The following is a 15,901-nucleotide window of genomic DNA, read 5'->3' as shown; positions in this document are numbered from 1 at the left end:
TCCCTACACCTCAAACCATCAATGTCTCACCCCCAACTACCCTTTTACTAGATTCTATTGTATTAAGAGAGGTATGTGAGAACATTTTTTAGGATCTGCACAGATTGGTGAAAGCTACAAATGATCCAATTCACACTGAGAAGTATGAAGATAAGTGGACTGCTCTAAGAGAAAGAGTCGACACAATTATGTGTGATTTGCAAAGGCTATCCATTGAAGCTCAAAACCAGTCTCAATAACTGGTTTAAGGAAGTTGTCAAGAGTATGAAAGCAGTGGAAGTCAGAAGGAACATATTATACATTTAAGACTCTCCATTCTTTCTAGATGCCTCTTCAATCATCACTTCAGCTATCAAAGAGGATCTGAACATCTCTTGGTTAACTAAGCTTCATGTCAAGCCACAAATTCCAATCCTTGAGAATCTGAAGAAAACAGAGCCTGTAGAAGATAAAAGTGTTTAGAAATTAGAGCAAGAATTGTTTGAGTAGAAGATGCTTTGTGAAAATTTGAAGAGACAGATGGCTAAGATGTAAAAAGAATACAGAGCAAGAGAAGAAGCTCAAGCTAAAAGATCAGATGTTTTAGAGGAGACCTTGAAGAAGCAATCAGAAGACATGACAACAATGATGAAGGAAATAATGGAGTTGATGAAGAAACAAACCCAACCTTAGATTACACATCAATTTCTTTTGTTGTATTTGTTATATGTTTCGTTTGTTATGCTTCTGATACTTATGTTTCATATATTTTTCTCTGATACTTTAATATTTTTGCTCTCTGACAATATTTTGGTTATTATTCATTGATATATATTTTAACCACGCTCTGATTTGGTATTTAGAAATATCTCATGTTTTTCTTACTTCTCTTTTTGGTCTAATCTTGTTTAATTCTTTTTTGTTGATGACAAAAGCGGGAGTAGATATAGTATACATTTAGGCTCTGAGCCCACTAATTTAACTTACAATTAAATTAGGAGAACCTGTTTCTCATCTATTAGTCTTTAATTTCTTGTGAGATTATTTATGAGTGACGTTTTTAAGTTTAAAATGAATTTAATTAACAGGGATAGAACTCAGGGGGGAGCTTACAAACCCCACCTTAAGAACTATTAGACTCAGGGGGAGCTTACAAACCTCAGACCCTAAAGTTAACTTGTTAATTAGATTAACAACAATTGACCTTCAATACTAGTGTTTGTCATCATCAAAAAGGGGGAAATTGTTGGAACAAAATGTGTTTAACATTACCACCTTAAGTTTTGATGATAACAAGGTATTAAAATGTCAATTGGATATGCTAATATTTGTTCAAGTGTGCAGGACCATAGACAAAAAGTTATATATCTTTAATTCAAGTATAGGTTCTGAAAGAACAAATGAGAGCAGGAATTTACAAAAGAAGCTTGTGTTGCAAGAATGAAGAAAGCGTCTGAAGACACAAGAAGCTTGGTTCCTATGTGATCTTCTAATGATAAGAACTTGCTGTTTTGATTAATATAAGTGCTGGAATAGAATTGAAGTAAGTTTTTCTGAAATATTTGATGTTGTCATGCATGGACTACTGTAGTGATGAACATAGATGAAGCATAGATGAACATAGATGGTTTTGGTAAAAATGTGAAGATAGACAAACTTTGAAAATGTAGACGAACTTTGTGAAATGATGAAATATGGTTTGTTAGCTTACAAATAACTTTATGCTTATGATAATATGTTGAATTATGATTGAATTTATGCTTAATATGCATGAGATATGATGAATTATTTGAAAATGAAAAAGAGAAGAACTTTGAAGAAAAATAAACGGACTTTGACAAATGATGGTTTGTGCTAAGTTAACTTGTAAATGATGTTGGGTACTACTTACATGATGTTTCATGATTATTTTGATGATGAAATGTATTCCCGAAAAGTGGATTAACTTGGGGTAATCGATTGTTCGTCTAAAATGCTATAAATTGTTAATTGATGAGGTTTTACCTCTTTGTTGTGGAAAATATTTGATGATGATCATGATGATGATTTGATGATGAATTTGGTATTGATGAGTGTTTATTTAATGATGTATGAATGTAAATGCTTGATAATGCAAATTTTGTGATAATGATAGGATATATTATATAATGGTCTAAATTATATAATGATGGGTTGTGAGTTATGCATTGTTGAGTCTTTACTTGAAGTTTACGCATTCATAAACATGTTGTGACAATAATAAGATTTGACAATGATGGGGGATCATTTTATTATTTATCTTTTGGAAACATCAACTCATGTTAGATGACAGCTATGATATAATTGTCAATTACTAGATTTATTAGTTAACTTTCCGTGCATCGCACGAGTCCAAGTACTAGTAGGAAAAAATACCTCTTTTCAAGTTTTTTATAAGCAAAAGTTTATTGATGAAAGTATAAGAGTTACATAAAACCCATTATAAAAGAGTTGTATTACACCTAAAAGATAAGATAAAGGAAAATTCCACCAATCCAAGAATACATAATTTTTGTGTCTACCCTCTTAACTAATGAACCACACCAAAGACAATCTCCTAATGCTATCAATCAACTCTTTTGAATTTGTCATTTTCACATTGAGGAGAATGTCATTCTTTTCCAACCAAATGAACACCTACAAGTAGTTAACTATGAATTTGAGATACAATATACTTCTTTTTCTCCTTTACAAGAGAGTTTATGACACAAAATTTTCCATTTTTTCATCCCAAATTCATTTCGCACAAACCATAAAGAGTTGAATGACACAAAATTTTCGACTTCCTCATCCCAAATTTCTTTCGCACAAATCATTGTTGATGGATCTCTATTATTACTCCTCTTTACCATAAATCAACACATGTTTCTAGCCTCCCTTGAAGCAAACGACATCTGATAACGCACACTTTTGACAAAATTCAAGTTTCCCACGCAACATAGTTTTGAAAGCCCTGTGATTAATATCAACAACAATAGTGAATATTCATAAATTCAATACATGAAATGAATAAGGTTTTATAAAAATTAAATGATTTTAGCGCCAAAGTTTGCAACTTTCCAAAAAATCATGTGTGCGAGTTTCCTCTATCTTTAAATCTAATCCCCCTTTTTTCTCATTTTTGTATTGCAATTTTTTATGCTTACAACAAGAATCAATTGCTTTTCTATACATCAAATATAAATCATGTACATACGTCAAATGGGTATTTTGCTCAACACCTTTATTGAGATGGAAGGACCAACTTCTTTTGTAGTAACGACGTCCCTTCAAATATCATCAAATTATGGTAGAATTTCCTAAACTGGTTTATCTGCCATAATAATGATAGTCAGTTTTAATAAGTAATATCAAATGAAACTCCACAAAAAACTTAAAAAAGTTACTCACCAACTCTTGGCTGGGCTCTGTGAACTCGAATTTATCTGTCCACATTGACTTTACTTCATGAGCTGCTGGTAGGACTAAGCTTTCTACTTTTAATTGTCTAAGTACATTCTCTATGCAGGAAAGTAGGCATCGGAAGAAACCCTACAAGAAAACAGTAACATTTTCAGTAAATAAATATTTCACATAATCCTATTTGACTTCAAATAACTATTCAAATAAAAAGAAACACTAAGGAGAAATGTAAAATTCATTTCTAAAGTAAATAAAATAACCTGTTTTTGGTATTCAGCCTTAGTTGCAATTAAGGGAAGCTCCGCCACTTCTTTCCCAAAAACACGGAATATCCCAGCTGATACAACCACTTGGCTATAAAACGATGAAATTCACACCAAAATCAAGCATTGTTTTAAAAGAAATATGCAATTAACAACAAAACATATATACTTCAAACTCAGCCTTACTTGACAATGAGCACTGCACAATACATTCCACCAAAATAATATTTATCTTTGATCTTCCTCCTATAGAAACCCAACCAAACAAAGAAATAAATTACATTCACTTGTCCGACAATGTCCAAAAAGAAAATCAATAGTACAAAAAGAAGTAAAGACTCTTACCCTTTAAGCATTGCTGGAATTAAATCGATATTTGTTCCGGTATCAACTATGGAATCAAATTGTTCCTAGACAACATAGATTCCAGTCCTTAATAAAATTTCACATTCAATTGGACCAAATATGTCAAATATCTATAACTAAAGTAAAACACAAAAACAACAATATACTTACATGAAAGATAGCAACAACATCGGAAAGAAACGAACTAGTAATACTTTTAGAAACAATCAACTTCCGGTTGAAAACCTTCAATTTTATATCAAGACCTAATTCAGTGTTTAAACCTTTCTGTTCCTTCTTTTTAATCAAACTTAGGAGGGAATCTGAAAGAAGCTCATCCCCACGAGCCATTAATTTTTTTAGTTTCGTGTGAATATCATAACAATCCACGCCGCAAAACCAATTATGTTTAGGTACTTTCTGGAAAAAGAAAATTGTTTATCAAGAATGGAATATAATATTGAAGAAAAAAAGTACAAATCACGGTAAAAAGAGGAGATTTGGTACCTCTAGGTTATCCATGTTATGATCCTTCAAACACCCAACATGATAGTCCTTCTCACACTGCAAGAACATATAAACAAGTAATTTAATCTAAACATTTAGTAATATGAGAATTACAACAAATTTACGAATAAGGCAAGACAAACAATGATTTACATGAACCAATACCTGGTCACAAATCATTACTGTCCATGGACCAAACTCGCCATTGTTGAAATGTCGTTCGCTAAAACATTGAGCAAATTTAGGTTAAGCCACTTGAATTTTTTTAACGTTGATAAAGAACAACACAACAAATAGAAAAAAAAAACAATTAAAAATGACCATAACATAACTCACTCATAAAATAAAACAGGAATTACCTGCACAATGCACATGAACTATCCTCGACCTCTTTCTGTTTTACTGAAAGGGTGCATATCTCTGTTATTTGTTCCGAAGGATCACCCTCTACAATCCTTTGAGTTGTCACAACATTTGCTTTATGCTCTCCATTTTTGTCCTTCTGAAATTTATTACAACAATATTTACAGTACCACTTTTCTTTTGGTGGGGATTCAAGAGGAATACACGCTGCAAATGAAAAAGTCCAAACTTGTTATTCTAGATCTTGATGAAATAAAGTATAAACACATGCTATTTGCAAACATTATGATGAATGATGCAATAGAAACCTTAAGTTGCACTACTGCAAAAATATAAATAAAGTAATCAGGACTTCACCTAAGTGAAAAGCTCTTTGGCATCCATCACAACATAACAAATTCCCTCTTTGTTTACACTCACTGCAGTGTTCATCACTATTGGACATAGAAATTCTATGATTAATGGCCAACTTATGTAATGAGACTCCGTCAGATGTGCGTATGTGCAAGTAACTACAATAAAGAAAAAACTTGTTGCTTCCCAAAACACCATACTAGAATTCTTCGTGGCATAAACAAATAAGAGGTAAAACATGAAAATTAAGGAAAAAAAAGAAGATACAATATAATCTGATGAAGATAAAATCCAATATATAAATATAACTAGTCTTTGATTGCAATGACATGCATGTAGTGACAACCCAAGGCTTGTTGAGGAGGGTGTGATTTTCCTCATAATTTCAAGGAATCTACTAGACAAAACTCAAATATATATACAAATAAAACTAAAAAACTAAAAATAAAAATTATGTATGCGCGAGCAGACTTGCGTGACTGATCTATTACAAGTTAGGGCAACAAGTTCATAGGAACTCATATCTAGGGGAATATATGTACCAAGTATCCAACATCTAATATACAGGTTAAATAAAAACTCACGGTTTTCGTCGCGATGCATAGCCAGCATGTGCTTCAAACCTAGAAGGACTGACCTGTTCATCCAGTTTTTTAATTTTCCAAATAAATATCTTAATGTCTACTTGAAGCTAAAAGATGAGATAACATATTCTAAATAATAAGAAAAAATTACCACTTTGTTACAACAACCACACAAAATACCAAATTGGTTTATGTTTATTTCTCCCTGCAATATTTTCTACAAATACATGAAAAACATAATCAGGAAAGTCGAGGGTGAAAAAAATGTATGTAAGAAATTTTATCATCAAACCAACCTTTTCAAGAACAAAATATCCTACTGCAGCTCCATCTTCCAACACATTTTCTTGAAAGACCAACTTATGCAAGCATTGATCCCTTTAAAATTTTAAAAACGTAATAAGAGATAAAACTATAACATAGGAGATTAATACGTCCATAAAAGAATAATTTAATATGATGTAAATGTTTATATTCGACTAACAAAATCAAACGTACTTCCTTGTTAGTCTTCGAAGACTCTTATCATCATATGTGTTGCACTTCATTCCTTTATATAATGAAGTTTGAGGCACAATTGGTTCGGGAGATCTGAAATAATTAACGGACTGCGAATGTTATATCACCATCACAACAAATATATTTTGCAACGTACCATTATATAGTAAATAAAATTACGACTATGAAACAAACAAAATACCTATAATTACTGGTTGTTGGTGAGGCACAACTATTACTAGTCTGAGTTGTATGTTTTGGACTAGGTTGGTGATTCTTTGATTCCTCGCTTCTTAGATTTGACTCCTTCTTATTCTTATTCTTCTTCTTCTTCTTCTTCTTATTTTTCATTTTCTTCTCAACATCATCACCATCTTTTGCGACAGTTTCAAGAACAATATTGTCCTTTAGTTCTTCATGTGAACTGGACAATCTTGTCTTCTTAGGTTTAGGAGCAGAAACCATATTCTGGTTCTTACGAGGTCGGATTTTACTCAATGAGGTCCCGATCTCAAAGTGAGAGTTAAGTGCAAAGGAAAACTCTCTCTTGTGGCATGTACGTCCTTCAGACTTTATCACGAACTGTTCAGAATGAATAACATTCGTCATTTACACTATATTAATAGTTCAATTTAATGAAAAATAATTAATACAAAAAATAGATCGGATCAGAAATATTGAAGCACGCTCCCAATAAGATAATGAAATAAGAGGTTGGAGAAAGTAGAAAGGGGAATTAGGGATTGAAACGAATTTGGGAAATTTGAGAATTGGGTTGAAGAAGGGAGCTAAAGTGAATGAGACAGAGAGAAGAAAAGAATTAAAATGAGACAGAGTTTGTTGTTATGACATCCCGTTTGGTTTGAGCTTATTTTGAGCTTATGAAAAATAGTTTATGTAAATAAATAAGGGCTTAATTGGACTTTTGGTCGCCTAAGTAATTTGTTGTTTTCATTTTGGTCCCATAACTCGTAAAATCAATGTTTTGGTCCCTCAAAAATGTCTCCGTTAGTCAAATTAGTCCCTAACCGTTAACTTTAACTTCAAATGCCTTAAGTAGAATAAAAACAATGTGGTCCACCATAGACCTTATTAATTCTTTTAATTTTAACCATTCAATATATTGTTTTAATCAAAAAGTGATTGTTAGATCATGAACATCTATTGTATCTTACGGTATACCATCAATAGCTAATTTTTTTTTTCGGATTTCATCATCTCCTTCCCTCATCTTCTACCTCATCTTCATGCCCTCTTCATCAAAAATCCAAAATCCAGAAGAAGAAAAAAAAATTGATCTATCACAAATAAAAAACATAACAACACTCAAAATCATGAATGATTTCCAGATCTATCACATGTTTTAAACACAAACTCATACCCATAAATTTCAATATCTATCAACACAAACTTATAAATTCATTCCGGTCATCCATCATAAACAATCGTAACACCATCTTTTCGAATCCTGACTAGGCGTGACAGTTGGTTTGTATTGAGGTGAATTCATGCCAATTATTCATGAACATTTATAAAGGAATTAACAAACCGTTAAATTAACATAGCTAGTTTCATCCTGGATTTGTTAATTTAACGTTAGTTCAACATATTGAAAACTAACAAATCACTATAAATCATGGTTTTTTTATGCTGTTGTTTGGAGGTTTTTTTAAGCTTGTTGTTGTCGGGGTTCTGTCTTGTTGTCGTGAAAATGAAGGTGGAAGAGAAGAGAGAAGGTTTTGTTTTATGCTGTTCTTCTTTACCATTTTCATTTTCAGATCTCTCTTTTTTGTCCCCAAATTCATTCCTACTTCAACTTCTTCGATTTCAATTCCGTTTTCAACTTCTTTGATTTCAACAATAGCCAAGATAAGCCATTTTTTTTTCTTAATTGGGGATTGAATTTGTTGCTTATTAGTGCAGTGAATATGAAATCACACATATTCTTCTAGCACGCACTAGCTAGGTAGTTTCCATTTGTTGTTTTTATTTTTTTTACTTTTTAATTGCATTGGATTAGGGTAATTGAGATTAGGTTCAGATTTTGTTTCTACTTCTCAATTCCCTCACCCATTCGAAATGATTTGTTCCAGCTAGGTCTGAGGTTTTTTTTTTCCTACAATCAAAAATTCCAGAAATTAATCATATTTGTTTTTGGGTCTCACGTGGTGAAATGAATAGTGAAGAACAAGATTCAAGGAGATGATTTCTTGGTTTATTACAATCATGTTGTTTTATTTTGTGTGATGGTTGTTGTTTCTGGAATTTTTTTTATGAGTTTTGTATGAATGTTTATGAATGTGGTGTTGAAGAAGATGAAGAAGGGGAAGGAGGAAGATGAAGAATTGGAGAGAAGATGATGAAAAGTGAAAAAAATTAGGTGCTGACGATCCACTATTAAACACAATGGACATGCAATCAAATGGTTAAAATCAAATCAAAAATTTTAGACATTAAAAAACTAACGGAGGGGACCAAATTGACTAACGGAGCAAAACAAGAGGGACCAAAACGTTGATTTTACAAGTTATGAGACCAAAATGAAAACAACAAATTACTTAGGGGACCAAAAGTCCAATTAAGCCACAAATAAGCTTTTATTTTAATTTATAAGCTCTCACTAACGAAAATTGTACCCTCATAAACTGTTTTTTCATAAACTACCTTAAAAACTTATAAATAATACATAAAAATTTATTTATTTTCATAAGATGTTTTATATAAGCTCTAAAATAAGCTAATCCAAACGGGCCCATAGCACCTTTAAAGAAGATGAAATTTTGTTTTCCTCTGTATAATTTTTGTCATAAGAAATGTGCGTATTTATCAGCGAAAATCCTAAATAAAATAATATAAAATATAAGGAAACCTTAATTAATTAATTAATTTATATAAAAAAATTCAATAAATTATTTTATTATTATGAAATACATTTATATTGTATCATTTTAGAGAATTTAATTGCCAAATGTACTTTGTTTAAATTTTAAACCAAATACATTTGACTTTTTTCATCTCATTTTCTTATATTTTGTTACGAAATTGTAATTATACATAGAAAATTAAATATGTTTAACTACTATTCTTAATCAACATGATTTTTTCCTATTGTATTCTTAATCAAATAAAATAATCGGGATAACCAAATTTTAATTTATGGGTGAAACATTTTTTTTGTCATACTTTAGTTATCTCTCATATGTTCCAAATTATCAGGGTCTCTACTCCTATTTGAAATTTGTGTCAGTGAAAATATTATTATTTTACTTTTGAGCTTTGAAGATTTCTTTCAAATTATTATTTCATTGTGGACATAAGAACATTTCAATCACTTTAATTTAATACATGAAGTACTATTTTAAAAATTTATTATGTACCTAATAACAATATTATTTTTGAAACACTTTGTGTGTGTGAATTAGGTATCCTCTGCACGCAGACACTGTTTGTACGATCATGTCTAATCCTTACTAAAAATAAAATTGACGGAAGACAATTCCCATCGCAACCTTCTAGGCATCCCGCAACTAAATCTCCTCGTCCTAAGTATCTGGGGTACAGACACCATAAATACAACAACAAGAAAGGGGTGAGAAATCCTTCCATAACATAATCGTAGGGAAAAGCACACACAATAAATAAATATCAGAAGAATATAATCTCCATTATCTCATCATCTCAACAATCATTATGTATAATCTCTTTATTTCACATGTCACAACAACACATCATTTTCACACATAAACAATTAGCATAAACATCAACATATACATGCCTATGGACTCTCCTAACGACCTATATGAATGTGGTACCATTTCTACTCACCAATATTGTATGTCAGAGTTATATTACTGAACATGTACGTCATCAGAATCGTCACCAGAATCCTAATTGAAGTTATGACGCATGAAGAAACTCACTAAATACAACACCAAAGAATTTATATATTTACTCACCAACAACGTCACCAGAATTTATATAATTACTCACCAATAACGTCATCAAAATTTATATAATTACTCACACGTCACCAAAATTTATATAATTACTCAACAATAACATCACTAGAATTTATATGTTTACTCACCAATATCATCATCATTAATAATATATATCTCATCAATATTCAGCACCAATATACAATATCTAACTCGTTAATATTCAACATCATTACAATATTTAACCCATCAATTATCGACACGACCACATAACAATACCCTTGCCAATTAACGACATCATTATTACATTTATTCATCTCATTAAAACAACATCACAACCAATTACTTAAACTCATCTATGAAAACTTTATAACATTTTAATTGGTCTCATTATTAATAAACTCATTATTATAAAGGCTTAAATAGGGCCTTCGTCCCTGCAAATATAGATCATTTGAATTTTCGTCCCTAAAGTTACTAATCCTTCCAATCTGCCACTGCAAATATTAATCATTTGACTTTTGGTCCTAATTAGGTTTTTTCGTTGAGGTGGGTTGTCATTAGCGACGTGGTGCCCATGTGGCAAGTGATGATTGGGCGAGGTGGTTGGCTTAAATAGGTCTTTCGTCCCTGCAAATATAGGTCATTTGAATTTTTGTCCCTGAAGTTACTAATCAGATGTAATTAGGACCATTTTTCAAATGATTAATATTTGCAGTGGCAGATTGGAAGGATTAGTAACTTCAGGGACGAAAATTCAAATGACCTATATTTGCAGGGACGAAAGACCTATTTAAGCCTAGTACAAATCATGACCCCCATACAACTTATTCCTCGTCCCCCTATTATCGTCACCTATAACATCGACAGTTTCCATAACTATGGATTTATTCTAAATTAACTTTTTTTTTCTCACATTTATCATTACATATTGCCTCATCAACTTTCCCAACAAAACTTCATTATATTTTAAGGTTTCATTCCTCTCGATAGCGGTTGTTATTGTCCATTGTCTAACCTTATAACTAATATCTCTTATCCTCTTTCCTATACATCTTGCTCTCTTCTAATCGATTCCCGTCTTATTCATCACTATCACCATTCCTATTATCTTTCGTTACTAAGTACACAATTCCTTATCTTCCTTTGCATTTTGTCTTAATGACCCTCTCATCGCCTACGATCATCTAAATTCGACTTCTATAATCTTTATATGTTTCTACACCTTATACGTTCTTACCTAACATTCATCTTGAGTTATTTAACTACCTTTAATCATTTACTCTTCAACTTAGTAATATTCATAAACTCATTATTGGTCTAAGGAGTTTATGTTTAACTTCATTAGTTACCCGGAAAACACCTACTTCATATTCTCTCTCATCATCATCGTTTTCACTTATTTATCTCTTTCATATTTTATACCCACTTAATCGACATACCACCTTAGACCTTTTAAATATCCCAATGGATTACTCTCGTCGTTACCACTCTGTCGTGAACTACCTATCTATATCTCTCTTACTTCTTCTACTACTTGTATTACTCCACCGTTTTAGACTCGTTTCTAATTCGAGGGACCTATATTTACCTTAGTCGTCTATCTTAAATGTACCCCTTTCCCCCTTCCTATCATTGTTTTTCACTCCCTATTATCAGACCATCTTTAACAGTATCAGGTTCTCATAGGTTACTATCTTCATTTCATATTTAGACTTTCTTTCATATTGAGACAACCGCTTCTATTTATGCTCGAACACACTCCCCCATCTAAATATGTAGTTTAGGGATCCTTACTTTTACTTCTCACTCTAACGGCTCTCTTAATCTCCTTACAATTTTGAAAATTGTTTTGGAGTCCATTGAAAAGGTTGTACTGAAATCTTATGAAAAACACAGCATGACCCAAGTACAATAATTTAATCATAACCCAAGTTATAAAAATCTAAATGGAGTCCAACTAAAATAATATGAAATCTAACATTCATATCTACAACTTTCACGAAGACGCTCAAACCTAATTCGGAATATAAAGTGGTAGAAAAGTTGATTTTCCTAAGCTTGGGGAAAGAGCAAGACCTTGCTGACCCCTGTGTAGCATTTTGATTATATCTTGAGTTCTAGATGCTTAAATCGAGTCCCTTCAAAGTCCAGTGAAAACTAACATCCATATCTACAACTTTCGTGCAGACACCTTAAGCTAATTCATAACTTAAACTTGCAAAACTGAGACAGTAAGAAACATGTTGTGACAGCAAAATCACAGTTCTGCTGTGATTCCGTTTTGGGGAACCTTTTTCGACTCCGTTTTCAATCCTATACTCTCAAAACTCGACCTAATCTTTGCGCATTATTACCCTATCATTCAAACACCAATTCTTCGTTAACCTACTTGATTATGCACTTTTTTTAAGGCTAAAAAATCAATTAAAAAACTAAGGCAAAGTCCTAGAGCATAAGTCTTTAGGTAGAAAGTCCTAGAGCAATTTGCAATCAGTTGTGATTATAGTGAAATCCTTTGGAAGTGCAAGGGGACTAGACTAATCCTGAATTGTTGGAGGAACCAGTATAAAAAATTTGTTGTGTATATGCTTTCTCTCTACCTATCTCTTTATCTTTGTGATCCTATATTTACCCGCTGCACTTAGACTCTACATCAGATTCTGATCAGGCTGGTCAACCAAAGAAAAAGAAATCTGCGCGAAAAGCTCACACAGTTCATAGCGAGGATGATTGGGGGAACCATTATAAGCTTTAGTGTTTTCTTTTCCTTTCTCTTTAATTTATGCAATTTACAATTTGATATATGATAATTGTTGATTAGGTTAATTTGTTGAAAATTTAGGTCTTAATAGAAAAACAGATTTCATGAAACACGTTCAACAATTATGAATTGATAGCGGAAGCAAACAAACATCGAACATGGTTATGATCGGATCTACGACATGTTTAATTTATCAAGGATGTTAAGAATTAGGGTATTAGGAATACCTGGATAAAGCTTTCATGGAAGCTCTTTCAACAGCAATTGTAAAGAGGAGGTGATCTGAAACAAACAACAAGGGTTAGCGACGGCTGATTTGGCTCTTCCTCAACCGGTACCTTTATGCCTCAAGTTCTCTTCAGATGGGAAGAAGAGAGAGTTTTGCCGTGTACGGTGTATTGGGGACCATAGCCTCTTTTATATTGGATGACCATTAGGGTTTCCCATTATTCCGTTAATGGGTCATCCGGACATTCACTCATTGAGTCCATATCAACTAATAAATATTTAATTAATTATCTAATTAGAAATCTAATAGCCTTATTACTTAATTTGATCACTAATGCTCACAATTACTATATATGCCAACATAATTGCTATATATGATAAGCAATTGAATGTTTTAAATCTAATTTTCTAGGAATATTTTGTAAAGATAATTCAATCACTTCTCATAGTTGAAGTTAACTTGTCTATACTTTCATCATAGATCAAATCTTGTGGTTTTCTTTTTTAGCATATTAATTGTTTAATTTTAGGTTTAATTTGAGTTTGACATTGGTATTGTAATTGATTTGTGTATTAAGTTTGATTGATCTATAATAATTCAATTGAGAATCTCTTGTTCAACATTGAATTAATATAATAACACATTGTTCAATTAGTTTATCATCACTGAAATTGTACCATTTCAATAGACAAGCGAATACGCAAAAAGTTTTTCAAACCATGTCTCCGTGCAAAGTTTTCAAGAGGAAATCTATTCACCCCCTCTAGATTCATATTATTATCGTCATATCGACCAACAAGTTTGAATGATAAAACATTTGAGTAAAAATTCAAGAGATGGATCTTGAGTATTCTTTGGTGGAGTGCATCCTTTCAGGTTGCCATTGGTAGCGATTAGAAGTTATAGTTTCTAACAAATAATAACTTTCTTGGCTCTGTTTGGTAAACCCAAAAAAAGAGCTTTTAGCTCTTAGCTTTTAGCTTATAAGCTCATTTGACAAAAAAAACTCTGTTTGGTAACACTTTAGCTCTGTTTGGTACAACGAGCTTATAGCTTATTTCAGGAGCTTATAAGCTATTTTTCAGAAGCTACTTCAAGTAGCTTTTGAGCTTATAGCTTCTCATTTTTTCTTCCATATTTACCCTTATTATTCAAAGCAAAAACTATCAGCTAATTTTACCAAACACTTCAACTAGCTTATCAGCTAAAAGCTATCAGCTAGCTTATCAGCTAAAAGCTATCAGCTAGCTTATCAGCTATCAGCTAATTTTACCAAACAGAGCCATAGCATCAACCTTGTTAAGGGTAGTAATTCATTGTAAAAGGTCTTTGTTTAAATACAAACATGTATCCCATGATGAGACATTGTCTCAGTAGCTCTAGCGTTAGCCATATCGATAATGTTAACCAGTGCTACCTTCTATGAGTGAGCTTCTTTTGAGCTGGAAAATGATATGGAAGAAACATAATTTATTTCTCAAATTCATGGAATTCCCAACTAACAAATGAAGAAGAAGGATAAGATGTTCTTTGTGTCATATACACCACCTTAACGGTGGTTGAGGTTTCAAGATAATAACGTTAAAGAAGCGTTTCATGGGAGGCATCCCATCAGAGATAAATTAGCTTTTATTTTATTTTAATTTTAATTTTATTGAGTCTGAATATAATATTGTTGAATGAGTTGTTCACTTCCTAAAATTGATCTGTTTGAAACATCCATTAATGTGTGATTTGATTTTGAAGATCTTATTTGACTCGATTGTTAGTTTGTCAACATTATTCATACTTATTGGTCATATTAGTCTTAGTTAGCACTATTAAACTAATTATAATCTCATCATGTCTAAGGCACTAAAGGGGTTTAGCTCACGAAAACATAAAGAAATTCGAGAAACAATCATTATAGACAAAATGGAGAGACTGGAATGAAAGTAAAGAAGGGACGAATGAAAATATAATAGATGTATTAATAGAAGAGACTAGAGTTAAAGAAGATTACAATCCAAAACGGAGAGGTGAGCTCTTTGCATCACTCAATCGAGTAATCCTAACTCTAGCTTTCTAAGAACTAGACTCATGCTCATATATAAAAGAGATGAGATGGTGAAAAATCTATTGGCTATTAAGTATTAACCATAGCTAGAACTTGGCCATTCAATTCAAACACACAAATTTTAGACCCTTGGCATCACAATGTGGTTATCTTTTAAAGTAGAAGTTCAACCACTACAAGTTGTGACATTTGGTAATTTCTCCTATGATACGTCCTTGTATGATTATCTTGGGACTCAATATATTCTTTTTTATTTATCGTACTACAATCATTAGAGATAATTCATTGAACTTCATCCTCAAGTAAAGGTAAACGAGGGACCCAAGAATTCGTATGAGTGTATGACCCGTACTGGACATCTTTCAACGAAACATCTCCTAAATTCTAACGCAACATCTGCCTACATCGCGAGAATCCTTCCTAACGTTGTATCTTCTTCTATTGCCACGACATATATACAACATGTTCCACAAAACCAACCATAGCAAGCATTACTAGGTCAAAATGACTAAATAACAATTAAAACTAATTAAATTTTTAAATTCCTAAATAGACACTAATTATATGTTATAGGTCATGCAATTACTCAAAATCTCATAAA

At 32.0% G+C, this 15,901-nt stretch overlaps 1 protein-coding gene across 2 annotated transcripts; it reads right to left on the bottom strand.

Annotated features, from left to right (window-relative positions):
* Nucleotides 1-2,423: 2,423 nt before the first annotated feature.
* On the bottom strand, nucleotides 2,424-7,149 carry LOC146930279 (increased DNA methylation 1-like). 2 transcript variants are annotated; one of them, XM_085708289.1, is made up of 16 exons: nucleotides 6,516-7,149; nucleotides 6,314-6,406; nucleotides 6,112-6,193; nucleotides 5,967-6,032; nucleotides 5,816-5,868; nucleotides 5,235-5,389; nucleotides 4,874-5,084; nucleotides 4,680-4,737; nucleotides 4,515-4,571; nucleotides 4,179-4,427; nucleotides 4,008-4,072; nucleotides 3,849-3,908; nucleotides 3,660-3,753; nucleotides 3,388-3,528; nucleotides 3,194-3,310; nucleotides 2,424-2,950 (listed from the first exon to the last, which is right to left on the bottom strand). In XM_085708289.1, the coding sequence occupies exons 1-15, from the start codon at nucleotides 6,920-6,922 to the stop codon at nucleotides 3,221-3,223; spliced, it is 1,881 nt and encodes a 626-aa protein (XP_085564415.1). In that variant the 5' UTR covers nucleotides 6,923-7,149; the 3' UTR covers nucleotides 2,424-2,950; nucleotides 3,194-3,220. The 2 variants fall into 2 exon arrangements, with proteins under 2 accessions (XP_085564415.1, XP_085564416.1); XM_085708290.1 differs by having other exon boundaries at nucleotides 3,219-3,310.
* Between the last annotated feature and the right edge of the window lie 8,752 nt (nucleotides 7,150-15,901).

Source organism: Medicago sativa, chromosome 4 (genome assembly GCF_051527215.1).
Source record: "Medicago sativa cultivar Bolivia chromosome 4, Bolivia_mono, whole genome shotgun sequence".
In the NCBI taxonomy this organism is placed as follows: Eukaryota; Viridiplantae; Streptophyta; class Magnoliopsida; order Fabales; family Fabaceae; genus Medicago; species Medicago sativa.
The sequence above is the reverse complement of the archived record's forward strand: the minus strand, read 5'-3'. Positions and strand labels throughout refer to the sequence as shown.